We start from the raw sequence: 27,532 nt of genomic DNA, 5'->3' as shown, positions 1-27,532 counted from the left end.
AAATCCATTTCTATGAGACACCATTGAAGTTTGGTTCATTCTCTGTCTTCGCTGCTGATTTTCTGTTTTACAACTGCGGAAACCCTTGTCCTTCTGTCTTTTGTGTGCTAATGGTAACATTAGTAAATGACCATTAATAGAAAAAAAATAGAAAATCATCTATTTTCAGGATGATGCAAAAATGGCCTTAGTGCATGGTAAAAAAAAAACCCATGTAAGGATGCACTAAAGCCACTGTGAGCATCGGGAGCATCGGGAGCAGCGCGCAGCATTCAGTGCGGCTCCCTGCGCTAAAAAACGCTGTTGCGGTTTAGTAAAAGGGAGGGGGAGGCTAGGTTAGTAAAAGGACCCAAAGATAATTGCCCCTGATGCAGACTTATGCCAAAACATGTTGGGCTGATGGACAATTGTTAAGAAAAAGTGTGGACCTCTCTTTTTATACCTTTATTTCCATAAAATTTGGTTGAGCCAATTGGCTTTCCTGCTGCTTTATTTCTGCATGTATATTATGCTGCAGTTGGACATCACCTCTTCTTTTTCGTTTTATGTGTTTAAAAATCCAGGCCTCCAATGCTTGCACATGTTAGCATGGGTGGGTTTAAAAATAGCTTTCCAACTTGCTTTGTTTGCCAAGCCTTTTTGAAGAGTTACCCAAACCATTCAGTTGTGCTGCTGCAACTTTTAATTTATTTATTTTAAAAATTTATATACCACTTAATTCTAAGGTGGTTTAATAGGTAATTACTTCAAACTAAAGAGTGCACTGACTCTCTTACTTTCCATAATCTTAGAAAAACATGGCTCACGTATGGCTTTTATTATGTGGTTAATTTATGAATTGTCATATGCTTTGACTATTTTATTTGATTAATTTATATGATATATTTTATGCCTGTTTGCTATAATTGAACATTGAATTGGATGATTTTTATGTTGCATTTCGGCTGAAGCATTTTGGCAGTGATACGGTGAGAAAAACACCAAAACTAATTATTTAATTTTACACTAATAATTTATTTTTACATTTAGAGAAAAGAATATTGAAACAAACAGTTTATTTTTGACTTATTAGTTTGTTTACTGCAAAATTCCAATTTTGGGGGGCTCGCATCTGGAAACATGTAGAGTCTCAGTTGGGTTTAAGGCAGCTTGTCTGAAAGGAATTGTTCCTTTATTCTCAGGAAACAGTTTTTTCCAGTTTCTAGTCATCCTTACTTTAATTGTTCTCAATTCCATGCCAGATTTTATTTTCAATAAACAAAAATAGAGGCAAAACACTTGAATATTTCACAAGTCGAGTAATGAAGAAGAGAATGCAAAATACAAAAAAATCACTCTTGTGTTGCTTATAAACTTACTATATTAGTGATTCATAGCTTTTTACTAAGTTTTACGCTCAGAATCATGGAGGCAGGAACTGGGGAGAACCCCCCCCCCCCTCGGTACCATAACCTCACACTCCATGTTTATCTTGCAAAGATTGTCAATACAGCGACCCATTGACTGATATAAATGTACCAGCGTGGGTATTCAATCGCAAAAATATAACGCCTACAAATTGTTGCACAAGTGGAGTTGTGTATGTTATACAATGTCCGTGCAAGCTGTTATATATAGGACACACGATTAGAAGCATCCGTGTCCGGATTGGAGAACATATGAGCAGAATCTCTACAAAGGTTATGGAAGCCCCTCTTACCCAACATTGGGTGAATCAAAATCACCAGCTGTCAGCGTTGCGTTTTTCCACCTTGGAAGCTCCAGTTTTACTTCGAGGTGGTAATTTAAAAGCCAGACTGTATGCTAAGAAAGAGAGCTGGATCTTCAAATTGGACACTCTGCATTTGAGAGGGCTAAATAGCGAGATTGAATGGCGTGCTTTTTTATAAGCATTAGTCAGGTTGCCTTTTTCTGTAATTTTTTTGTAACTTTCTAAATTATGTGTGTAGTGCACTTTAATATCTAATGTGCTTTCAGTCTTACAGCTTAAAGTCCCTTGATATATCATATCTGAATACGTGACCACGTGTTTTGGAAATTTACATCTGTAGACGTCATTGCGTGGTTTAGTCCACGTCACTGACGTTTGAGGCCCTTTTAAATTTTCGGTGGCGTCTTTAGCCATTGAAATGCCAGAGGAAGCTGTACGAATTACTGAGTGTTAACCATGTGAGGTTTAGTCCATCATTTGGTGAGTCTCACCTGTATAGCTATGATATTTTGATATTAGTTATAAGGTTGTTTTAACCTATTTATTAATAAAGTGTTAATTCATTTAATCTTTACTTTACAGAATCACGCTCGCCCGTTATTAGACATTTGTTGTAAATCATTGTTGGTTCCCTGAAGCAGGAATGAAACGTGGCACGTCGGAACCTGCAAGTTATAAGATAAGTTTGCAGTTTTCTTTCCATTCTAGATGTACACAAGTTTAGCCCTAGTGGCATGCTATAAGTTTATATATTTGAAATCTTTGTTCATCTTTATATATCTTTGTTCATCTTTATATATATGATTGGGCGGTGAGGTTATAGTACCGGGAGGGGGGAGGGGTGTTTCTCCCCAGTTCCTGTTTCCATGATTCTAAGCATAAAACTTAGTAAAAAGCTATGAATCACTAATATAGTAAGTTTACAAGCAACACAAGAGTGATTTTTTTTAGTTTAGATTTTCTTTTTCAGCATGAGTGCATATATTTTTAAGACAGTCAAGACTCTAGTAGTTCAGGAGGACAGAATAGAATCATATACTTTGCGATGAGAACGCAAAATTTTTCATCCTGTAGTCACGGAAACCGCAGACAGCAGGCATTGCCGTTCTATGAATCGCATCTGCGGAGGTGTTTAAGGATGCCTAAGGTCATTTACGGCATTAGCCACATCTTCTTTGACATTCTAAGGCACCTCTGTAAATGCAATCTAGGCGCCGGTTTGTAGGTGCCTCTAAGCACCTACCATTTATGTTTTTAAACTATTTTTACTCAGTTTTAAATGGCTTGACATTTAATTTAGGCACCGGTAGGGCGTCTACCGGCACCTAACTTAAGTTTCAAGTTTATTAAAATTTTTGATAAAGCCCAAATCAAGATTTCTAAGCGTTTTACAAATTATATTAAAAAGAAGGAGACAAAATTGACAAATATCCACTTAACAATACTTGACTGACAAAAACATTAGGAAAGTTGGGAGAACTACAAATTAAAAGTAAAGAATATAAAAAGGTAAACCACAATAGGAAGGGGAAGCAATCAGGATTATCGAGCAACTCTGGCTATTGTTTGAGATCTATTTAGGAGTTATATGCATCCTGTAAAAGGTAAGTCTTTAAATTTCCCTTAAATTTGGCCAAGTTTTTCTCCACCCTGATATACAGAGGTAAGGAGTTCCATATCTTAGGAGCTTTAACTGCGAAGGAAGTAGCCTGACGTGAGCCAATAATTTTCAATGATGGTACATGGAGAAGGTACTGCGAGGAGGATCTTAGAATATGGGCCTAAATGCCTTAACAAAAATTTCTCAAAGCCACCTTAATTGAGAAAGACTCTATGGAAGTGTCCAATATTTTTCTATCTGCTCTGTAGGCAGGTTCTAGGCTTGGCCATCATACCTGTTGTCATTGTTCCTGTAATGGGCTCACTTTCATGAAGGCCTTTAACAGAGATAACGCTGACAGTGTACTCGACACCTGGAATCAATTTCGTCAGTGTGGTCTGAGTCTTGGTCCCATCCACGGTCACAGTTGCAGGAACACCTTGCACAGAGGAAAGCATTGATGAGTGAAAGGGGATGTTAGAGTTGCAAAGACTCACTGCAGCCTGATGACCATTTGCCCACACAGAAGAGGACAAGTTGCCAAATAACTATCCTTAGTTACCACTGGTTATCTGGTTCCTAGATATTTTCTGAACTGAAAGATACTCCTGTGCTTTACAAGTGTTTATCATACAGAGGGCTATGAATGGTCTACTTTAAAATAAAACTTTTTACTATTGCAATACAAGTAGTTCTTGGGCTCAACACACTTTTTTCCCCCTGAAAACCTCTTCCAAAGTTGGACGATTATAACTCTAATCAGTTTGCCCTATAAGATAAATGAAGGACTGGTATTCACACCAAGCGCCCAAATCCTATTTTCATGAAAATAACCCAGACTATGGGCTCCTTTTACGAAGGTGCGCTAAGCGTTTTAGCACATGTACCGGATTAGTGCATGCTAGCTGAAAATCTACCGCCTGCTCAAAAGGAGGCGGTAGCGGCTAGCAGGCACGGCAATTTAGCGAGCGCTATTCTGCGCACTAAGGCCCTAGCATGGCTTTGTTAAAAGGAGCCCTATAAAAAAGCATTGACACATTTTAAAGCATTTATGTCTGAACAGTAAAGTGCCAGGGCATATCTGCAGGACATTATGGAATTGAAACTACCATTGAGTACAATGATCCATTTAAAATATTTTCAGATAAATACCTATCATCCTACTTTACAAACATCTTGAAGTTGACAGTTATCTGTATCACATGTACTTTTCTAGTTAGGGAATGAGCTGATTGAATCAATGTAGTTTATTAAGTTATAATATACAGTACAGAACACTAAAAAGCTTCACTAAAAATATTAATTGTTAGAATTTCTGTTAGGTGGAAATTCTGGATCTCTTTTCCCTGGAAAAGAGGAGACTTAGAGGGGATAAGATAGAGACATACAAGATCATGAAGGGCATAGAGAGAGTAGAGAGGGACAGATTCTTCAAACTTTCAAAAAATAAAGGAACAAGAGGGCATTCGGAAAAGTTGAAAGGGAACAGATTCAAAACAAATGCCAGGAAGTTCTTCTTTATCCAACGTGTGGTGGACACCTGGAATGCGCTTCCAGAGGGCGTAATAGGGCAGAGTACAGTACTGGGGTTCAAGAAAGGATTGGACAATTTTATGCTGGAAAAGGGGATAGAGGGGTATAGATAGAGGATTATTGCACAGGTCCTGGACCTATTGGGCCACCGCGTGAGTGGACTGCTGGGCACGATGGACCTCAGGTCTGACCCAGCGGAGGCATTGCTTATGTTCTTATGTTCTTATTACATTGCATAGTTTTTTTGTTTTCTAATTCAAGGCGGTGTAGCTAGACAAGATAGAGTAACAGGAATAAGAAAATAAAGGGTTTAATTTAGGCCCCCTTTTATCAAGCCGCGTTAGAGTTATTTTTATCACCGGCCACTGCGGTAAAAGCTTCAATGCTTATAGGAATTCTATGAGATTGGAGTTTTTACCGCAGCAGCTGGCAATAAAACCCCTAACGTGGTTTGATAAAAGGAGGCCTTAAAGAAAGTTGCACATGAGGTTGGAAAGGTACCTGAATATTAAAAACTTTCAATAACATAAAACAGCAGGGAAGGAACATATATGCCTGCATAACAGTATTGATAAGAGAAAGAGGATAATCTCATACCAGTCTATGTCATCCTTGTGGGTTCAGATCTGACCCCAAAATTAGGGATGCGCACAGCCCCAAAATTTGCATTTAATTTTCAGTTCATTTGGCCTATTTCCAAGACAGGCAGTTAGTTTTTTGGTCCGCTTTATGGTAATAACCTTAAACTACTGTATCTTAAGAACTTTGTAACATACAAATTAATTGTATGCCCATTACGTCTTAATGTGTGTTGAATCAATTTTGCAAGCACTAAAAATTTTAAGGCATGCAAATAACCAAGTATATATTATTTATTCAATTTTCTATACCATTCTACCAGGGGAGCTTAGAACGGTTTACATGCATTTATTCAGGTACCCAAGCAGTTTTCCCTCTCTGTCCCAATGGGCTCACAATCTATCTATCGTACCTGGGGCAATGGGGGGATTAAGTGACTTGCCCAGGGTCACAAGGAGCAGCGTGGGTTTGAACCCACAACCTCAGGGTGCTGAGGCTGTAGCTTTAACCACTGCACCACACTCTCCCCCTATTAACAAATACACATCCCTGCAAAAAAAAGGATGTCATTAAAACCTGAGCTTGATCAACCCTTCATATAAAACTTAAGCGAGGCTATCTTACCGTACGCTGAATTTAGAAAGTTAATAACAGTAGCCTGATAGACTCACATCTTCTTCTGCTGGCTCTTGGCTCTTACCTCCAGTAACAGGAACATATGAGATTTTGAAGCTATCAGCTGGGATTTTGAGGGCTGTCCAACTGACTGTGGCCGAATTGTCAGTGATGTCAGAGAAGGAGATTTCTTTTGGTGTTTCTAAAGCTGTTATTAGACAAATGACAGCTAGTTATAGCATTTGGAAGGTTTCTGGTTCAAATACATCAATAATGGATATCCAGATGTCAGCTCATAGACCTCGGACATTGCACATTTGAAATCACCAGGAAACACAGCTTTTATTTGTATTGATTTTTCTTCTAGTTATATATTATTGTCACTTTCAGGACATGGTAGGCATTGCATTGGAATATCTGTTATAAGTAACTTACCGTATTTGCCGGCGTATAAGACGACTGGGCGTATAAGACGACCCCCCAACTTTTACAGTTAAAATATAGAGTTTGTTATATACTCGCCGTATAAGACTACCCCTTCTTCCGCACACCTTCTCTACCGCCCTGGGTGCAGCACAGCCAGCCAGGTCCCCTTACTTTTGTGGCACTTCCCCGACCGACCGACAACAGCCCCGGTCCGACAAACCTCCCTGCCCTTAACCGCGAATCTAAATTACCTTCTTACAGCAGCTGTAAGAAGGTAATTTAGATTCGCGGCTACAGGGCAGGGAGGATTGTCGGACCCGGGCTGTTATCGGTCGGTCGGGGAAGTGCCACAAAAGTAAGGGAACCTGGCCGGCTGTGCTGCAACCGGGGCGGGGCGGGCCGCTCCTCTCCCTTGGTAGCCACTCGAACCGCGAGGCTACTCTCCTTCTCCTTATCTGCCCTGCCTGCAGCACAGAGCCGAACGGAAGTCTTCCCGACGTCAGCGCTGACATCGGAGGGAGGGAGGGCTTTGTTTAAGCCCTCCCTCCCCTCCGACGTCAGCGCTGACGTCGGGAAGACTTCCGTTCGGCTCTGTGCTGCAAGCAGAGAAGGTAGGGAGAAGAAGAGCCGCGTACATCCAGAAGACTGAGTACATCCAGCCCCGCGACCCTCGGAGGCGTCCCCATGGGATCCCCGCGACCCTAGGGGCGTCCCCGTGCAGCTCTCTAATGTAAAGTAAGGGCATGTAAACAGTACCCGGCGTATAAGACGACCCCCGACTTTGGGGAGGATTTTAAGGTACTGAAAAGTCGTCTTATACGCCGGCAAATACGGTAAGTCTGAACAGATAATGTTTGATCAATTTTACATGGGGTCTCTGTTACAAAGGGGTGCTGAAAAGTTCTCAGTCCAACTAAGAAAAGAATGTCATGGATATGGTTCAATCAATGATCTGAAACAATGTCAAAATATAGAATTTTGGGCTCCTTTTATTAAGGGAGTTAGCGCGTCGGACATTTCATCACCTGCTAACCCCCGCGGCAGCCTAAAATCCTAACGCCTCGTCAATGGAGGCGTTAGGTACTAGCGCGGCAGGTGGTTTAACGTGCGGTTTCCGCGCGTCAAACCGCTACCGCGCCTTTGTTAAAGGACCCCTTTGCTTTTGCAACTTGGCACTTAACGAAATAAGATAACACTCTTTTCAGTACAGTGGCAAAATAACACTCAGAATTGAAGACGTTGGTTGGTTGGGCTGAGAACTTTTCAGTACCCCCCTCTTAAGATTTACTTTATCAAGTGTACATATTTTAGAAATAAATCTTAAATAATATTATTTTCTGTCCAAGTCAGCAATATATCTCACCTCCCCTGTTTTATAAAACCAGAGAAGCATTTTTTAGCGCAGGCCGGCACGCTGAATGCTCTGCGCTGCTCCTGATGCTCATAGGAACTTTATGGGCTCCTTTTACTAAGGTACACTAGCGTTTTTAGAGCACGTTGCAGATTAGCACGCAGTGCCCCCCACGCTACATGTAAAAATTAATGCCAGCTCAATGGTGGCGTTAGCGTCTAGCGTGTGCTAAAACCACTGGCGAAGCTTAGTAAAAGGAGCCCTAGGAGTATCGGCAATGGTGCAGAGCATTCAGCGTGCTGGCCTGGTGCTAACAACTGCTTCCATGGTTTTGTAAAAGGGGGGGGAGGGGGTTATTTTTGTGATTATGGTTTATGCAAGAAATTGTGGTGCCATTCTGTGTTCTTAACAGGGAATTTGTCACACTAGGGAACAAAATGCAAGTCTCTGTTTCCAGTTACATAGACCCTGATTCTATAAATGGCACCTACCAGTAGGCACCTAGATCGGCTTGCCTACTAAGTTAAATTTTTTTAATTGTTTATATTTGCATGGTAATTGAAAGCACCATTCAAAACTGATTCATATAAAACAAATAAAAATAATGTTCAGATTGGCGCCTAACTCGATAAGCACCATGTAGGCTTCCACACTGAGACGCCTATCGGTACCTAGGATTTAAGGAAATATTGGACGCACATCTTCTTGCAGGACACATTGAGGGATATGAGTGACTAATGTATGCACCAGGGTACGCCTGGCTGAGCCTCCGCGTGTGCGGATCACCGGACTGGATGGACCCCAGGTCTGATCCGGTGCAGGCATTTCTTATGTTCTTATGTACCTACCCAAAAAGTGGATGTTGTTAGGGACGGTTTGGGCATGGTGTGTCTTAGGCACCGATAGGCATCAGTAAATTAGGCAAAGAAAACCCTGGGGTCTAATATTATGATGCTTACCAGTGCCTAAGTCAAGTTAGGCACCTAGGCATGATTCTACAAATGGTGCCTAAATTTGATTGCCATGTGGCACCACCGATATAGGCACTGTTTATAAAATCAGGCCATAATTTCTATTTAATAGTAAATGGCTAATAATGATTAACCATCATTTCTCCATGAAAATGTTAACTAATATTAATTTCTGATGATAATTTAATCTGATAATGGTCTGTGCTGTGGATCCTGGGATATTTACCACTGATATGTCTGGATAGATGGAATTTTTTCTTATTCTTTTAAAGATTTTCAGTTACCTTCCCAGTTAGGATAAAAGGTGTTGTTTCTTTCATGGACTGTAGGCAGTTATGTTCTGGATATTTTGATCATAGATACGATAGTAATAAGGTTTGAGAATAAATGCACTGCTAGATTTAACCGAAAACATTTTTAAGCCATGCTAACAATATTACAACCACTAAATGCTAAATGCAGAAGGAATGCAGAGAAGGTGTTGGAATATCACAAAATGGATGTTCAAACAGTTCCAAGGAAATCCAAATGTTTTGCTCAGTTGAAAAAATGTTTACAGGATTTGAAAATAACTTAGACTAACAGAAAGGAAGGGAAGTGAAATGTGTAAGTTGGCAATATCTAGTCACGGGATATCTGCTCAGATTTTCAGGGTATCCCTAATGAATACATTTACACACAACTGAAGGAGTGTGCATACAAATCAGCTTCATTGGGAACATCATGAAAACTCTGAACTCAAATGTGCATGAAGAAAATGAAAGGAAGAGAGGTTCAAAACAAATGTGAGAATGTACATTTGCTCCGAGATTAAATAGGACATATGGCAGCACACAAAGGAAAAGGGAGATAATGATGCCCTTATATAAGACTCGGTGAGGCCTCATTTAGAATATTGTGTACAATTCTGGAGACCACACTTTCAAAAAGATATAAACAGGATGGAGTTGGTCCAGAGGAAGGCTACTAAAATGGGGACAAGCTTAAAGATCTCGATATGTGTACTTTGGAAGAAACATGAGAGAGGGGAGCTATGATAGGGATGTTTAAATACCTGCATGGCATAATAAATGCACATACGGCAAGCCTCTTTCAATTGAAAGGAAACTCTGGAATGAGGGGCATAGGATGAAGGTGAAAGGGATAGACTAAGAAGTCTTCAAAGGGATTACATAAACAAAAATAGTATTAATAAAATCAGATTTTACATTAAGTATATGTAAACTAACGAAATAAATAAAAACAAATATCACAAGTGTAATTAGTTAACAAACACATTAATTTGGACAAACTGTAACAGAAGGAAAACGGGAGGAACTACAGTCTTGAACGTAGTGTACGGAAAAGGTAAAAACATTAGGAAGAGAGGAAGGAGGGTCCAAATTTAGATATTATTTAGTCCTTAGAAGGACTGCTAAAGTCCAAAAGTATCAGCGAAGAGAAAAGCTTTAAGTCTGGACTTAAAAATGATTTAGAGGCATCTCTTCTCTTAAATATTTTGGCAAGAAGTTCCAAAGGGATGGAGCAGTTACTGAGAAGATATTAGTACACAAAGTATTAATGTGCCTCAGTGAATGGACTGTAAGAAAGTTCTGTGAGATTGAATGAAGTGATCTTGGCGGGGTATAGGGAATTAGAAGTCTATTAATGAATTCTGGAAGGTTACTTGAACTAAACTAAACTAAACTAAATCTTAAGTTTATATACCGCATCCTCTCCACGGAAGTGGAGCTCGGCACGGTTTACAAGAACTTAAAATATAAGAAGAGAAAGGAAAAGGTTTACATGAGCTTATATACAGAATGGAAGAGTAAGGGGGAAAATAGAATTACATGTTAGAGAAGAGCCAAGTTTTCAGTTGCTTGCGGAATAGTTGGAGAGAGCCCAGGTTCCGCAACGGGATTTTGAAGAGAAGAGATTTTCCCAGTTTGCCTGCATAGAGAATACGGCGTAGAGAGGGGAAGGATAGTTTATATCTTTGGGTGGGTCTGGTGGAGTCAGAACTCGAGGAGTTAAATGATAGTGGGATTAGGGGAGGAAGAATGCCGTGAATGATCTTAAATGCCAGGCAGGAGCATTTGAAATGGATTCTGGAAATCACTGGGAGCCAGTGAACGGGTTTTGAAAATTAATAATAAGATTTTGTAAGTGATTCTGTGCTCCACTGGAAGTCAATGAGCTTTAATTATTAAGGGAGAAATGTGATCATACTTTTTTGTATGGAAAATTATTTTAATCGCGGTATTCTGTACTATTTGTAACCTTCTGATTTCTTTTATACAGTGTGCTACAATAGTCTATGCGAGAGATCACAAGTGAACGGATTAAGATGGTATTCTGTAAGCAGCCTGCATAAATGTCAGCCCCTCCCCTATGAATGCCCCTTCCCCTTGTAATTACATACTAAGAGGTCGATATTCAGCCAGCAGGAGGCAGCAAATAATGCTGTAGTTGGTGGCGACCCTGGATATTCAATGCTAGGCCATTTCTGGTGACTGGCATTGAATATCCTGGTTTTTTTGGCCAGTGCTAATTTAACCAGCTAAGCAAATATTCGGCACTGACCGATTAATAGCGGGCAAATATAGGACTGCTATTTATGTGGTCCGATTTGCCCACTAAATTTAGCTGGCCAGTGCTGAATATTGTCAGTTATCATGCAATTTAGCCAGTTAACTTTTCCAAGTTGGTAGTGAATAATCAGCAGAAATAATCAGTTATCTCATGCTGAATAATCACAGGTGCTAAAACACTATTTAAGCAGTCAGTGGCCATTTCTGGCTGGTTAAATAGCTTTGAATATCGGGGAGGGGGTGTCAGTCATTTTAGTGTGTAATTAAGTCAGGTACTCAATGCCATTTATGTTCATAAGTGTGCACTTACCCATTTGAATGGCAATATATCTTATTTGGAGGGGGGCACTTAATTAATCATTGTATCATATATGAGGATTGCAGAAGTTCTTATTTCAGCTGCCTTAATCTGTCTACAGCCCGATTGCCCTCAATGAAAACAATCCTGAAGTGGTTCAAAATAAATAGCTCACACAAGATAAATCCATTAGCAACCAGGGACAAAATCAAACAAGCCACACTGAAAGGACTGGTGGACAACTGCCAGGACGACTAAGAAAAGCAAAGGAGTGAAATGGATTGGAAAAAAGTTTGTCTACTGCAGAAAACAAAGGCTTGTAGGCTCTAAATTTCTCCTGGGAGTACCAGTAGCAACAGGAAGGGAATAAGGGAGGGGGAGGGGAAGAGGGCCTCTACATCCAGTTAATGCAAACCTCCTTTACAGACATATAAAATTTCTGGGTCTATGCCGGAGACTTTCAGCTCAATGTTTGATTTGTTATTTTTCTCTTTAAGTACAAGAGAGGGAAAGAAGGTCATTCAGAACTGGTCTGTAAGCTATCATGTCTGATAAGAATTGCTAGATATTTTGAGGTTAATGCTATAAAACAGTATTTAGATTTAGGTGCCAAGAATACACATATTTGGCACTTAATTTTCTTTACATATGGGTGTTGGTCATCAAGTTTGGGCATTGTTCTACTAAGTCCAGCAAAGGTGATCACTGCCTTAATTTTTGAAAGCATGCCTCGCCCTAAAAGGTTCACTGGGCAAGTGGCAACATACAGTATATCCGTGAGCACCACCTGTTCATCAATTATCAAAATAACATCTAGGATGATGTGGTTCTGCTGTGCTTCCCCTTCTATCCTTACATACATTGGAGGGGGCTAGCAGCAACCTCTCCAAAGGGCCCAAGAATATGACTGTGAGAGAGCGTATTGGAAGTTGTCAGTCTCCCTTAAAAACAATCCCTTACAGGATCACTTAAGAAGCTAGAGACTAATGTGTAGTAGAACGGGCATGGCTCAAGTAGGCACAGCTAGCTTGCTGAGCTAGGAGGTAAGACCAAGATTTAGAAAGTGTTAAAATCTCTAGAGGTGGAACAAAACAGGGAGGTAGGGCCTCCAGATAAGGTTACCAGATTTTTGGCTTCTGTATCTGGGACACCTGGGCAGGGCTGAGTGGGATCCGGTGGGGCAGGGTGGGGTCAAGTGGATGGGGCAGGATGGAGCCTTTCCATAGCAATTTTTCAACATTAAAATTGTAATGTTAACCTCTCCCCCCATTCTTCTAGTTAATCCATCTCTACCTCTCTTTTTCTTCCCTCTTTCAATTCATCCATTTCTATATTTCTTTCTCCATCTCTCTCCTCTGCCTTTCCAGTAAGCCATCTGTATCTCTCTCTCTGAATCTTCCTCTACCTCTTCCCCTCAGTCCTTCAAAACTCCCTTTGCAACTCCTAGCTTCTTCCTTCCAATGCAGTGTTAGGAAGTACAGAGCTGTGGGACAGCAGCTCTTCTCAACTACGTTGTGCATCTCTGCCTAGTCCCACCCTCTCTGATATATACTTCCTCTTGCATTGGTGTGGGACCCAGAAGAGATTCACAGTATGGTTGAGAAGAGCTGCAGCAGCGTGCCACTGTACTGTCAAGAAAAGTGAAGCAAGGAGCCAGGAGTGCAAAGGGAGGTATGAGGGAAGGGGCTGACACTGGCAGCGGATGGTGGCAATAGAGGGAAATGCGATAAAATTAGTCTATGGCACTTCTGTCTCCTTTACTAATATTGGGGACAGATGGTTGCCAAACAAGGGAGAATTGAGGAGTAGGGTCTGAAATTGGGGGCAGTCCTTGAAAATCGGGGACATCTGCTATCCCTATTTCTAGGGCAGGGTTGTCCAATGTGGGTTCTTGAGGGCTGAAATCTAGTCAGGTTTTCCCCAATGAATTTGCATGACATCTATTTGCATGCACTGCTTCCATTGTATGTAAATAGATCTCATGCATATTCAGTTGGGAAATTCTGAAACCTGTCTGGTGAAGGCTGAGATTAGACACCCTGCTCTAGGGATTCTCAGAAAGGACTGCAATGTCTAGACAGGCTTGGGGAAGAATGAAACTGCCTCTCCATATATGCCTCCACTATATGTATGTCCAGTCTAAACTAAACTAAACTAAACCTTAAGTTTATATACCACATCATTTCCACGGATGTGGAGCTCGGCACGGTTTACAAGAACTTAAAATATAGGAAGAGAAGGAAAAAAAAGGTTTACATGAACTTATATATAGAAGAGAAGAGTAAGGGGGGATAGAATTACATTTTAGTGAAAAGTCAGGTTTTCAGTTGCTTGCGGAATAATTGGAGGGAGCCCAGGTTCCGCAGCGGGGTAGTAAGGTCTGAGAGTAGAAGATCATCAAAATAGGAAGGCTTTACCTGAGAGTTTTGAACATCTATGAACAGATTACAGAGTAGACCTGGGTTTAGGGTTACCAGATTTGTTCAAGAAAAAAAGAGGACCCTTTCTGCCCCAGCCACGCCCTGTTCTGTCCCCATCCCCACTCTCACACAAACCTCATCTTTTCTCCTTCCCCAAGTCTGAGCCGCATCTGGAGGGCCTCTGAGCATGTGTGGAAGTGATATGATGATGTCACACGCTTGAGCTTATGCATGTGATGTCAACACACTGCATCCATGCATGCTCAGAGGTCCTCCAGACGCGGTCTCGAGCTCAGGGCCTTCCAAAACCCAGACAAACTGCCGAGTTTTGAAAAAAGAGGATATATCTGGGTTTTTCCAGATGTATGTGGTGCCTACATACAATAAGGGTGCATGTAACTTACAGTATTCTGTAAGTCATGTGTATAAATGACAGTAGCACCCATGCCCTTCCCATTTTCCATCCATGTGAATGTCCTTTTGTAGTTATGTGTTATTCCAATTACTGTACATGTGGTCTTATAGATTAGCCTTTAGGTGATTTGCTGCCACTTATCTTTGTAGGTGTACACTTGGCAAGTGTTGTGGCAATGAGGGCACTTACTTGTCGCATTGCCCTTATAATGGGTACCAAGTATTTAAAGACAATTGCATTTGCTTTGTCCAGGGGTAGAATTTTGCTAGAGAAATTTTTATGTACAAATGAGAAGCCAACCCCTGTGTGTACGTTTCCTGGGGAGTAGATCAGTCTCCTGGCTCTAATTTCCTGCAGTGGGTGCAGGTGGACACTCAGTAAAATCCCTGTGATGATGCGTCTGGCATCGCACTATAAATAACTGCCGCTGAGGAATCGGGCAGTGGAATGGAAAGTATCTCAGCTCTGAAGGTATAACCTCTCTTTTTCTTTCATGGAAAAGGTGGACCTTGATCTGAGTTTAAGAGAATAAAGATCTTCATAGCAGTGGTGATAAGTGCCTATTCAGAGGTTATCAAATCATGAAAAAGCAGAGAGTCGAAAGAAGAGAACTGCCGAAGCTGCCTATCCTGTGCTCTGGTCCAGGAGCTCAAAGATGAACCAAGGAGGAAAGATTCAAGGATTTGGAGGGACAGATATAACAAGGATTCCTGGGGTGTTGTAGTGCCCTGCACCTGTCAAACAGGAACTGAAGTCCAAAGGAGAAGTGGGGATGTCCCAGAACAGTGCGCAAGCATGATCGGAAAGCCCTATTCTACTTTAAAAGTGCAGTCAAGATTTAATAATTTGCAACAGTTTTGCTTGAAAGACATTTTTCTCAGTAAAGCCTTTCACTTTGGAACACCAAGAATTTGCAAAGAGTGTGTCATATGTGTGCTTTGGACCCTGAAGAAACATCCTTTCCCCAATCAAATGATCGACACCAGGGTTTGCAAGTGCCCAGAGAGTCTTAGCCCTGGCATCTTGTAATGCATCTTGCTTCCTTTAATGAAGTAATGTAAAATCATTTAAATAATTAAAAGGTCAAGAAATGTACAGTGGAGCTTGCACAAGTTAAAAAGGAACATGTATATTCATGTAGCTCTGCAATTATAGGCATATATTTCTCCACAGCCTTAGGGGACAAGCCACTGCAATTTTCCATTACTTATAGACAGGATGTTCACAACATATTATAAGTCATGAGCTATCCAATTAATTAAAGACAGGTATTTTAAGACTACATCATAAATATTAGGGAAAACTGGTAATGCAGGTTGCAGGCTTATGGTCTTCAGATGTGGAGTTAATAGGAAAAACCTTACCCTGATAATTAATATGGAACCCAGCCAGGGTGTACACATAACATGCCTAAACTGAGATCTGAATGTGAGAGATTGTAAGTATTTGTGCACTTATCTAATGTCAAACCAGTAAACACCTTACTGTTTGAAGTTTAGTTGTGTCTAGTCATTTTCTGACTGTGAATTATGTTGTATGTTTTGACTGGTATTAATGTCTGATTGTTCTAAATTGGATGGGTGGGTTATAAGTATTTTAATAAGTAAATATTCCTTAGAAATTCCAAAGAAACAGAAATAACTCTATAGCACACTGCTGTTAGACACCTCTAATCTGTTGAAAGGAAAGTACCTTGCAGCACTGGCCAGGCAATATTTGGAGGAAGAATGCTACAGACAGGAGTGTATAAAGTTGGCTTAACCATTAGGTAGACTAGGAGGTTGCCAAGCATAGTAGCTCTGTGGTATATCAAACAGCAGATACAAACACAGCAACACAATAAGCACTGATAGCCAAATAAGCGCAAAGAGCTATCAGTACATACTCTTACCTACGGGACAGTGGGCAATTTTCAAACAGCCCATTTACTCTGGGACATACCTTTTGTAAAAGGCTCTCATTACATATGTACATATAAAACAAAGTTTAGTTGATGTTTGTCTATGCCAGTGGGGTGTGGTAAAGGCCTTTAGGGGATTCAGTGAATCCCCAGCCCTGCTTTTTTATTTTTTTGCTTGATGCAGTTTGATTTGTTGAGTAGGCAGCCTGCTGAATCAGTCAAACTGCATCAAACTAAAAGTAAACCCCAGGAAGGCCCTGCCAGTACTGATCTGAATTTGATTGGCTGAGCAGCAGTTGCTTGTTAACTGCTCAACCAATAAAATTCAGAGCAGTGCCCTCAGGGCTTTTATGGGGTGGGGTGAATCCCCTGAAAGCCCTGATTGCTTGCCACTGGTCTATGCATAGGATGGGTGATGTTGGCATAGTCATGATTGTTGAGCTTGATTATGAATCTCTTAGGGTGGAATTTGGGGCACAAAAAAAATAATTGGGGGAGGAAGCCCGCAAGACTAAAAGTTCAATTAGGGTCTTGGTATTCATTTTCAGTTCTCTAAGGTCACTAAGAGGCCAGGTTTTTAGGACCTCTCTAATGCATATGCATAAGTGGCTTGCAATTCTCTCTAGTGCAAATTCATTAGGAAGACTGAACCATTGGCAACCCTTGAGGATGAGTTATAAATATCAAGAGGCAAGGGTGTCTAATTCACTTGCACTGGCTTTGGATGCACCCATGTAGGAATGACAAACATGAAAGACAAAGATGATGAGTCATGGAATACATTGACAGTTGATCAGACCATTCATGAAAAACATGGAATCAAGTCCTGGTAAAGAACCATTTTTTGCAGAGGCCATCCTATCCCCACCCAACCTGTGGAAAGAATTAAGTAGTGCGCACGTCAGCCAAAATGATTTGTCATTCTGAAAAAAAAAAGTGTGTGCTAAAACCAGTCAGCATTTCCTGAAATTTGGCAGAAAGGTTCTTAGAAAGGTAGTGTCATGCAGCTAGAACCAGTGAGGTAGCAATATCTTTTCCTATTCTGTACTTTCTTGTTTCCTCCCACCTCCATCTTCCTTCATTTTGTCACCATGTTAGTCCATTTGGATGCACAAAAATAAAGGTTAACAAAACAAAAAAAAAGAGACGGTAATAGTTTTTTTTTTGGCTAATGTTATACATTTTGTGGTCAATTTTCAGTTCAGGCTGTAAATATAAATATACAGTATATATATTAATGTTGACTGGTATTTAAAAATATATCTTTATTCAACATCACTATTAGGATAGGAGACAATGAAATAATACGGTCCATGCTGCCAGCTAAACCTGTAGCTATGTCTTTTAATTAAGGACAGCCTTTTTGCTAGAAGAAATTAAATAGCATAACTATATGGATAGTAGCTAATTAGCACTGTTATATGTACAGTTGGGTGGAAGGTTTTTGTTTCACCCTGGCCCTACCTGTATAGTACTGCAGCAGTTAAATGGATTTTCAGCAGCAATATTTGAATAGTCTGATGTTTATCCATTGTAGATATCCTGAAATTCCAATTGGTTGTGTGTGCCCTGAGGACTGGGTTGAGAAAGACTAATGCTGGTTTTTACAAAGCCACAGTAGAGGTTTCTATCGCAGGCCGGCGAGATAAATGCTCTGATGCTCATAAAATTCCTATGAGTGTCAGAGCATTTACCTTGTAATATAAACCGCTACTGCGGCTTTGTAAAAGGAGCCCTATATTAATCCAATATAAAAATATCATTTTAAAAAAATGTTTAATTGTTAACCTTGGAGCAATTACTGCAGCCTGCCTCAATACTCACCTTTGCAAAAGGGGGGGGGGGCTACATTTTTAAGTGAATTTCAGTTTAGTTTAAATGGAAATACCTTCTCATGTAAATAGCTTTCTCTTACTTTCTATGATCCATAACTACATGCATTAAACATCTCTTCATATATATTCTATCAACTAATACCCTGTATGTTCTTCTCATTTATCTCTTTTCATGTTTTGTCTCTCTCCTTCCCTCTTTCCACATGTTTCTCTTTGGATACAGATAGAGGTAGAGATAGGTTTTAGACAGAGTATGGATAGAAGGATAAAAGGGATTAGAGAAGGATCACATTACAGGTCATGGGCCTGATGGGCCGCCGCGGGTGCGGACTGCTGGGCAAGATGGACCTCGGTTCTGACCCAGCGGAGGCAACTTCTTATGCTCTTATGTCCTGTGAATTATGTTAATTGTCTTTGAGATGGAAAAAAACAAATTGTGTGCCCCAGTCCATTTTATGAGGCACAGTTAATTTTTCTCACTTATTGGTTCCTCTATCTTTGGCTCATTTTCTAATACAGGTAATGACAAATTAGACTCCTGTACTTTGCACATTGCAGGTAAGTTCAGTTACATGAGTTAGATGAGGCTCCGAGGTTCAGGTGCTGGAAATGTGCAAGAAAGAAATAAAAGCTTATACTTATAACTCACGTTATCATCATTATAACTCACTCCAAGTTACCCAAACCACCCTACCAACAATCAACACCCCATTACTGTTATCCGGAGAAGAAGACCAATACCCCCGAAAACAAAACCACAAACAACCACCACAACACTCATATACCCGGAAACAACTTACATTCCACAGAACTACACGACCTCCCTTACATGTGCCTATGTCAACATCAGATCTCTAGGACCCAAAACAGAAAACATAAAAAACTGGATAACAACAGAAAAACTTGACTGCTTATTCCTCACTGAAACCTGGCTAACCTCAGACACAGACCCTAGAATAAAAGAAGTATGCCCACCGGGATACAAAATAACAGTAACATGCAGAGAGAAAAAAAGAGGAGGAGGTCTAGCAATAATATTCAAGAACACCATAACTCTAAACATAATCGAGAAAGTATCCACTCCACAATTGGATTTCCTAGCGTGCCAACTCACAAACACAACACTAAAAAACTCTCTAAACTGCCTGCTATGCTACATAACACCAGGAAACTGGACCACAGTGAAACCCGAATTTGAAAACTTCATCTATCAAAACTCACTAACAGCGGACTACAACCTCATACTAGGAGACCTAAACCTACACCTAGAAGACCCAACCTCCACACCAGCAAACAACTGTCTATCCTTCCTCAATGCATTATCCTTCCAGATCCTAAACCCACAAACCACTCATGAAAAAGGTCATCAACTGGACATTGCAGCATTCATGACTCACCAACCATCCAATCAAGAAATCCAAACTCCTAACGGAACATGGTCCCCATCCCTATGGTCTGACCACTACATCTTTAACTTCAACATCAACTGGACCAAAACCAAACACACACCTCAAACAAAAAAAACCACATATACCTCACGCAAACATATCGACCCAACCATTTTCTGGTCAAAGGTAGACGAAACCATCCAAGACTGCGACCCAAAAAATTTCATTTCCCACTGGAAAAATGTATCCACCAACATACTTGATAATCTGGCACCCCTTCAAACCAAAACCAGAATCAGAAGGAAATCAGACCAATGGTTTGATAATGAATTACTCCAACTCAAAAGACAGTGTAGAAGATTAGAAAGAAAATGGAGAAAAAAGAACCAAGAACAAACAAAAACCGACTGGAAAAAAATCAACAAACAATACAAAAATCTACTAAAAGACAAGAGGAAAAGTTACTATACCAAGCTCATAGGCACAGAAACACAAGACTCCAAAAAAATTTTCCAAATACTAAAAGAATTAACAGACACCAAACCATACACTACCACCACCAACACACCTCCACCATCACCAACCATTCTAGCAGAACATTTCAAGAATAAAATCACCAACACCAGAGCCACACTAATACTCAACCCATCCAATCAAAATCCAATCACAATCAACCCCACAGGAAAAGAGGCAATCCCAGCAGACAGAACTTGGTCTCAATTCCCAAACATACAATGGCCAGAATTTAACAAATTATACAAAAAATACAGCCATGCCTCCTGTGACCTCAACCATTGCCCCTCATATCTCCTTACCACCTCTAGTATAAAGTTCCGCACCATAACTCTACAATGGATCCAATTCACGCTCACAGAGGGCACATTCCCTGTCAACCTCAGCGAAATTGTCATCACCCCAATCCAAAAAGACCCAAAGGCACCACAAAATCTCCCTTCCAACTATAGACCTATAGCCTCAATTCCGCTATATGTCAAAATCACAGAAGGCCTAGTAGCCAAACTCCTCACCAATTACATAGAGGACCACAACCTACTACACCCCATGCAATCAGGATTCAGAGCACATTTCAGCACAGAGACATTACTAGGCTCCCTCATGGATACCGTCAGAAATCAACTTAGTATAGGGAAAAAAATGCTACTCATACAACTGGACCTATCGGCGGCATTCGACCTAGTAGACCACAACATCCTTCTACAGATCCTAGATGCAATAGGCATCTCAGACAAAGTATACTCCTGGTTCAAAGGATTCCTAAAACTCAGAACCTACAGTGTAAAATCAAACAAAGAAAAATCAGAATCATGGTCAAACCCCTGCGGCGTACCACAAGGATCTCCACTATCCCCCACCCTCTTCAATCTATATACTGCCTCTCTAGGAACCCATCTGGATAAGCTAGGCATAACATCCTATAGCTATGCGGATGACATCACCATCCTCATCCCATACGACCATTCCAAACCCACCATGACAGAGGAACTTCACCAAACACTGGAAGCAGTCACAACCTGGATGGAAAATCACAAACTTAAACTCAACCAAGACAAAACCAAATTCATCCTCCTAGAAAACGACAGGATCCAAACCACAACCATCCTAGACATAAACGCAACCAAATATCCCATCCAAACAACCATAAAACTACTAGGCATGACCATAGACAGATGCTGCACAATGCAGCAGCAAATAAACAAAACAACCCAAAAATCATTCGCAATCATGAGAAACCTGAGACAAGTCCGAAAATTCTTTGAAAGCACACAATTCCTACTTATAGTACAATCCCTAATACTAGGAATACTGGACTACTGTAACATCCTCTTCCTCCCATGTCCGGCAACTACGATAAGACAACTCCAAACAATCCAAAATACAGCCTTAAGACTCGTCTATTCATTGAAAAAACACGACCACATCACTGAAGCCTTCATCAACTCACACTGGCTCCCAATCCAAGAAAGAATCCAATTCAAATTCTACTGCATATTATTTAAAACACTACACGGAGACAGCCCATCATACCTGAACAATCGCCTCATCCAAGCAACCAGCACCAGACACAGAAAAACGCACTCCCCATTCATACCCCCCCCATCCAAAGAAGTAAAAAGAACAAAACTACATGACGGCCTCCTAGCCACACAAGCTGCAAGACTAGACAACCAAATCTCCAACCTTCTGATGACCACCATAGACTATAAGACATTCAGAAAAGAAATAAAAACCACACTGTTCAAGAAATTCCTAAAACAGAAATAACAACACGACCACCAAAAGCCCTCAAGATCTTCATATTACCTCTCTAGCTATTCTCTACAATTCATATAATTCTGTAACTCTGTAATTCTGATATCCATTGTAATTCTATCCTTAAATTCATATAATTCTGTAATTCTGTAACTCTGTAATTCTGTTATCCATTGTAATTCCGTCCTTAAACTAACCTTTTGTAATCCGCCTTGAACCGCAAGGTAATGGCGGAATAGAAATCCCTAATGTAATGTAATGTAATGTAATTATCACTGTTGAAGCAATACCTGTGGTTACTGTTTCCTTTATTGGTTCCAATCGCAGTCTGCCCAAAGTGCCATAGAGTTCAACATCATACTGTGTCTCATCCTTCAGACCTGTTATGATTTTAGAGCGTTTGTCTCCTGGCACCACAAATGCCAGTGGATCATACTGTCCTTTGGAATCTCTGACTGAAATGGTAAAGTTGTCAAAAGGACCGTCTGCCTCCCAGGACAAATTGAAGCCCTCTGGACCAACAGTGTGAATCAAAAGTTGTTTCACTACCGGTGTTGTTGCTGAAACTGGTCATTATGGGAGGAAGGGAGGTAAAGAGTTAATGCAGGACTAGATTGACTTGCTGCAAAAAAAATAATTTGAAAAGTTGAATAGCTAAGCAGCTTCTCTGAACGGTGACTTTCTGTATCGTATTGCTGATGGGAAAAACAAAAGTGTTGGAAAATGCCTGAAAAAAATGTACATTCTTTTCAATGCAACATGTAAAGAGAAGAAAAATAAAGTTAGCGATTTTTTCTAAATTTTTTTTAATGGAGAAAATCATCCATGTATTCAAAAACAAAAACTAAATTAAACAACAACAAAAAATATCTTTGGGCACTTTTTACAAAGCCACGGTAGAGGTTTCTACTGAGGGGCGGTAAGGTAAATATTCTGACGCTCATAGGAATTCTATAAGCCTCAGATAGGGCTGCCAGATTTTACTATAGTAAAATCTGGACCCCCCCCCTAGACCTGCACCCAGACTGCCCAGCTCCACTCATCCCCGCCCCGTTACGCTCTATTCCCACCCCATGTGACATCATCACGTGGCATCCACACATGCACGAATTTCCTCCTGCCCGACACGATTTAGAGGAGGCTTTTCAACACCCGGACAAAGTGCCGGGTTTTGAAAAGCCATCCGGACCCCCGGACATGTTCTTGAAAAGGAGGACTTGTCCGGGGAAATCCCAACATCTGATAACCCTAGCCTCATAGCATTTACTTCAGCGGCCCGCAGTAGAAACCTCTACCGCAGCTTTGCAAAAGCAAGTGTTCGTCTGCTGCTCCTAAATTTCAGTGCTGCCTTTTTTTAGTCAGCCTGAAGACACAAGATATAATGCATAAGGGAACCTGATCTCTCCAATTTTTCTACAGAATACTAGCATCACCCTCCATAGGCTCACCTATCATTTCCTGGTCTGCAGTTATGGAAGCCATAAAATTGGCATACCTCTAGATGTGCTGGCTCCACTCTATGGGGACAGCCTTTGCTGCATATATGTTTAATGTTTCATGTTTGGATATCTGAGTTATGTGAAATGAACTGAGACCGTATATTTCTATGCTCCTCAATAATTAGACTGTACAGGCATCTGTGCTGATTTCAGTACCTGAAACTTGTTGTGAAGCAGTGGCGTACTAAGGACGTGGCGGGGGGAGAGGGGGGCGGACCGCCCATCGGACTGCCCTGGGTGCATGCCCTAGGAGGGTGCACAGCCGGCCGGGTCCAGAACCTCCTGGGATCTGCACTTCAGCGTGGCTGCCGATCCACCCCTGCGACCAAGAAAAAGGCTAAGAATCCAGCGGGAGCAGTGAATGTGCCCTTTAAGGAATGCCTTCCCGATCTGGCTTTATCCCGCCCCCTTCATGACGCCACCGGACAGTGTTCTCAGCCATTGGTCGACCTTGCCTGGGTGCTGCAACCCCAGGAGCCAGAACGCTGATCACTTTGGGCTGTGAAGAAAACGAAAGCAATCAGCTTTCTGGCGTCTGGGGTCGCAGCACCCAGGCAAGGTCAACCAATGGCTGAGAACACTGACTGGTGGCGTCATGAAGGGGGTGGGATAGAGCAAGATCTGGAGGGCGTTCCTTAAAGAGCGCTTTCACCGCTCCCGCTGGCTTCGTAGCCTTTTTCTACCACCGGATTTTCCGCTGTGTTTTATAGAAGCTTATATTGAAGAGAAGAACCGTAGCAGTGTCGTACCAAGGGCAAGGGGGGGGGGGAGGTGTGTCAAAAAATGATGGGCTGGGGAGTGTCAAAAAATGATGGGCCCCGGGTGTCACATACAGTAACAGATCAAGCAGAGACTTTGTTCATGTTCATTTCTTATTTCATATACTGCCCATTGACCCAGCCATCTGAGAGGTTCATAGTTTAATCAAGTACTCTATCTGTCTCAGTAGGTCCACAATTTAACTATGGTACCTGGAGCAATGGAGGGTTAAGTGACTTGACCAGGGTCGCAAGAATGGGGCTAGCAGTTCTAACCACTAGGCCATTCCTCCACTTATAACTCGGGGTATATAATGCAGTTCTAACTATGTCTGATTAGTTATCCAGGTACCAGCATTGAATATCAACCAATCTCTGGTAATTTTGGACACCACAGAAGACCCAGATATCTGGGTCTAACAGCCCATACCACCCAGCATTTTAAAAAAGTGCTGCCCAGTATGAATTGAATATTGATTGGGTAATTCCTAAACTACAAACTCAAGCTAGGCATCTGAGGTAGGTGCCAGTAAATTAGGCCTTCAAACTCCATCTTGGACCCCTGCCCATTATGTCTCCTAATGTCAGTCAAAGACTCCTTTATAAAATCTAATCTTCCACTCATCAACACCTTGCTACAAACAGGACAAGTGCCTGAAAGTTGGAAATCAACAATCATAAGGCCTATCCAAAAAACCCCCCCCAAAAACATGCCTTGGCCCAAGCACACCAACCAACTTCAAGCCTGTCTCCAACCTGCTCTACATATCTAAGATACTGAAAAAGGCAGAACTAACCCAGCTACAAACATTCATTGACAAACGGATGGCCCTTTCCACATTCCAGTCAGGCTGCATAAAACACCACAGCACTGAAACTGTCTTACAACTCATAGACAACTGCTGGATAAGGGAAAGGACATCCTACTTGTCTTGCTTGGCCTGAGTGCAGCTTTTGATGCCATCGATCACTCTATCCTCCTCGCAGAAATCGATGACTGTGATAAAGCACTACACTGGTTCCAATCCTTTCTGAGCCAAAATTCCAAAGAGTAAAACTCGGCACTAATCTATCCAAACTGAAGCAAATTAAATATGGAGTACCACAGGAACCCTATTATCCCCTCTTCTTTTCAATCTCTACATCAAACCAGTACTTGACATAGCCCCAAAATACCAAATCAAAATCCACTCCTTCACTGATGACATTCAACTATACCAACCACTAGGAGCAAATCGCAACACCCAGACTACAATCCTGCACAACTGCTTATCTGAAATTAAACATTGGATGAGCTTGAACAAACTTCAACTGAACACCTCTAAGACTGAACTACTATGGATTAGGAAAGAAAAAATGTTCCTACACTCGCCCTTCCCTAAGCTGAGAATCAACTACCTTGATGGCAAAAGACAAAGTACGGAGCCGAGGAATTATTCTCGACTCAAACCTATCATTCTCCAAACACATCTCACAAGTAGTCTCTTCATTCTTCTAATACTTCCACCAGCTCCGAAAGATAAAAAATTACTTCACGGAACAAGATTTCACCCAACTATTCTATGCCTTTGTCCTTACACGCCTGGATTACTGCAACGCTTTATTCAAAAAACACCAAACAACTTCAGCAAGTTCAAGATGCAGCAACAAGACTACTGAAAAACCTACAAGCCCATGACCCAGTCTCTCCAGCACTGATATCAGCCCACTGGCTTTCCGTAACCAAACACTGCATTTTCAAACATCTAGTATTAACATATAAATCCCTCTATAACATGACACCTAAACACTTTTCAGACAAACTTCCTCTCTACATCCTAAAGAGAATGCTACGCTCCCAAGATGAAATATACATACATCATCAGGACACTCCCTCCAACTCCAGACAGCCTGGAAATGATCATATTCCTATTTCTTAACAAACCTCTGGAACAGCCTACCTCCTCGTATCAGAGCTTTTAAAGGACATCTTAACTTTAGAAAAGCTGTAAAAACCTATCTTTTTGCCTAGTCACTCCCTTAACCCTTCACCAGCATCGGTAAGTAATCCTATATGAAGATATATTGCAACACACTGTATGTAAACCCTATATTGTAACACTGTGAATGTAAGCTGTAACCCGTTCTGAGGTCTTTGGGGAAGACAAGATATAAATCTAAATAAATAAATAAATAATATATTGGCGCCTACCTCTAGGATGCCTAGCGATGCCTAAGTCTGCTTAGTTGCTGCTAGGTGTAATTCTATAAATGGCGTCATTTATAGAATCAGACTCTTAGGCCCATATTCTATAAATGGTGCCTTAACTTAAATATTAGTAGTTGCCCTACTGGTGCCTGTTAAGAGGAAAATACCATTTAAAAGTGCTGTTTAAAAAAATTTCAATTCTCTTTAAATCACTAACTATTCTCTGTACTCTTTTTAAATCTCTAATATTGTAAAGCTATATGGTGTCTGTTTATATATTGCGGCCCCATATACACTGTAAAGAGATTATTGGTCTAATACTAACATATACTTCATAATATATGTATATGTATATATATATTAATTCTTTATTTTTTCATTTGTATGGACCTTCGGATATCAACTGGACCATGAATAATGCCCAGCAATCTCTTGTCTTCATCAGTCCACTTTATTGTTTATTTACTCAAAACTCTAAAATTCATTTAGTTTCATACTTATTCTTAATTTCATAATTCCATAACTATTTCTTCATTGTGTTTCATTTTAGTTTCCTTCATTTCCTTACTTAATGTCTTTTTCTTCTAATTTAATCTTATTACTTAGCTACCTAGCTTCGAGGTCAGCTCTCAAATGTTCATTAATGCAACCTCTCCCGACATGCATGTCTCAAACAATGTTTTTCTTCAGGGTCGAGGGGAGCAATCGAGTGTGTGCAGTCTTTCTTCAAAAAAAATTTCAAGGCACCTACTGGCATCTAAAAAAAGGGCACTGGAATTGCATCCACATAGGCGCTTGCCTAAAGCTACTGTAGGTGTAGCAAAGGCTGGAAGTGGCATTAGGCATTGTAAAGCACCTCTGTAGATGTAATTCCTGTCAAAAGTAGGCACCAGAAATGTAGGCTTTGAAAACCCTGGCCTAAATTTCTGGTGCCTGCCTTTCTGGCGCAATTCTCTAAATGGTTCCATTGCTTGATTAACACGAAAATTGCGCCATTTAGAGAATCCAGGCCTTAGTGACTAACTAGGTTACTGTACTATGTGCAGTGCAGGTATATTTAGTCGAAGGAATTAGGTGAGGCTTCAAGGTACAGTTACTGTTCAAGAGAGAAACAAAAGCTTATCTGGCAAGTCTATAACATGGCACCTGGTTTTAGGTGTCCCAATGTCCCAATGCTTTATAATTAGATTTTGGCACCAAA

The 27,532-nt window shown here is 40.9% G+C and overlaps 1 protein-coding gene across 5 annotated transcripts in view; it reads right to left on the bottom strand.

Moving 5' to 3' along the window:
- TNC (tenascin C) overlaps positions 1-27,532 on the bottom strand; it is a 267,005-nt gene that overhangs the window by 36,075 nt on the left and 203,398 nt on the right. For all 5 annotated transcript variants that reach the window (XM_033960452.1, XM_033960454.1, XM_033960453.1 and 2 more), the window contains 3 exons: positions 22,177-22,452; positions 6,124-6,246; positions 3,607-3,750 (listed from right to left, as the gene is read on the bottom strand). In XM_033960452.1, coding sequence (XP_033816343.1) covers positions 3,607-3,750; positions 6,124-6,246; positions 22,177-22,452 — 543 coding nt within the window. The remainder of the gene's footprint in view (positions 1-3,606; positions 3,751-6,123; positions 6,247-22,176; positions 22,453-27,532) is intronic.

This window comes from Geotrypetes seraphini, chromosome 10, assembly GCF_902459505.1.
Source record: "Geotrypetes seraphini chromosome 10, aGeoSer1.1, whole genome shotgun sequence".
Lineage (NCBI taxonomy): Eukaryota > Metazoa > Chordata > Amphibia > Gymnophiona > Dermophiidae > Geotrypetes > Geotrypetes seraphini.
Note: the sequence above shows the minus strand (reverse complement) of the source record. Positions and strands in the feature narration are given on the sequence as shown.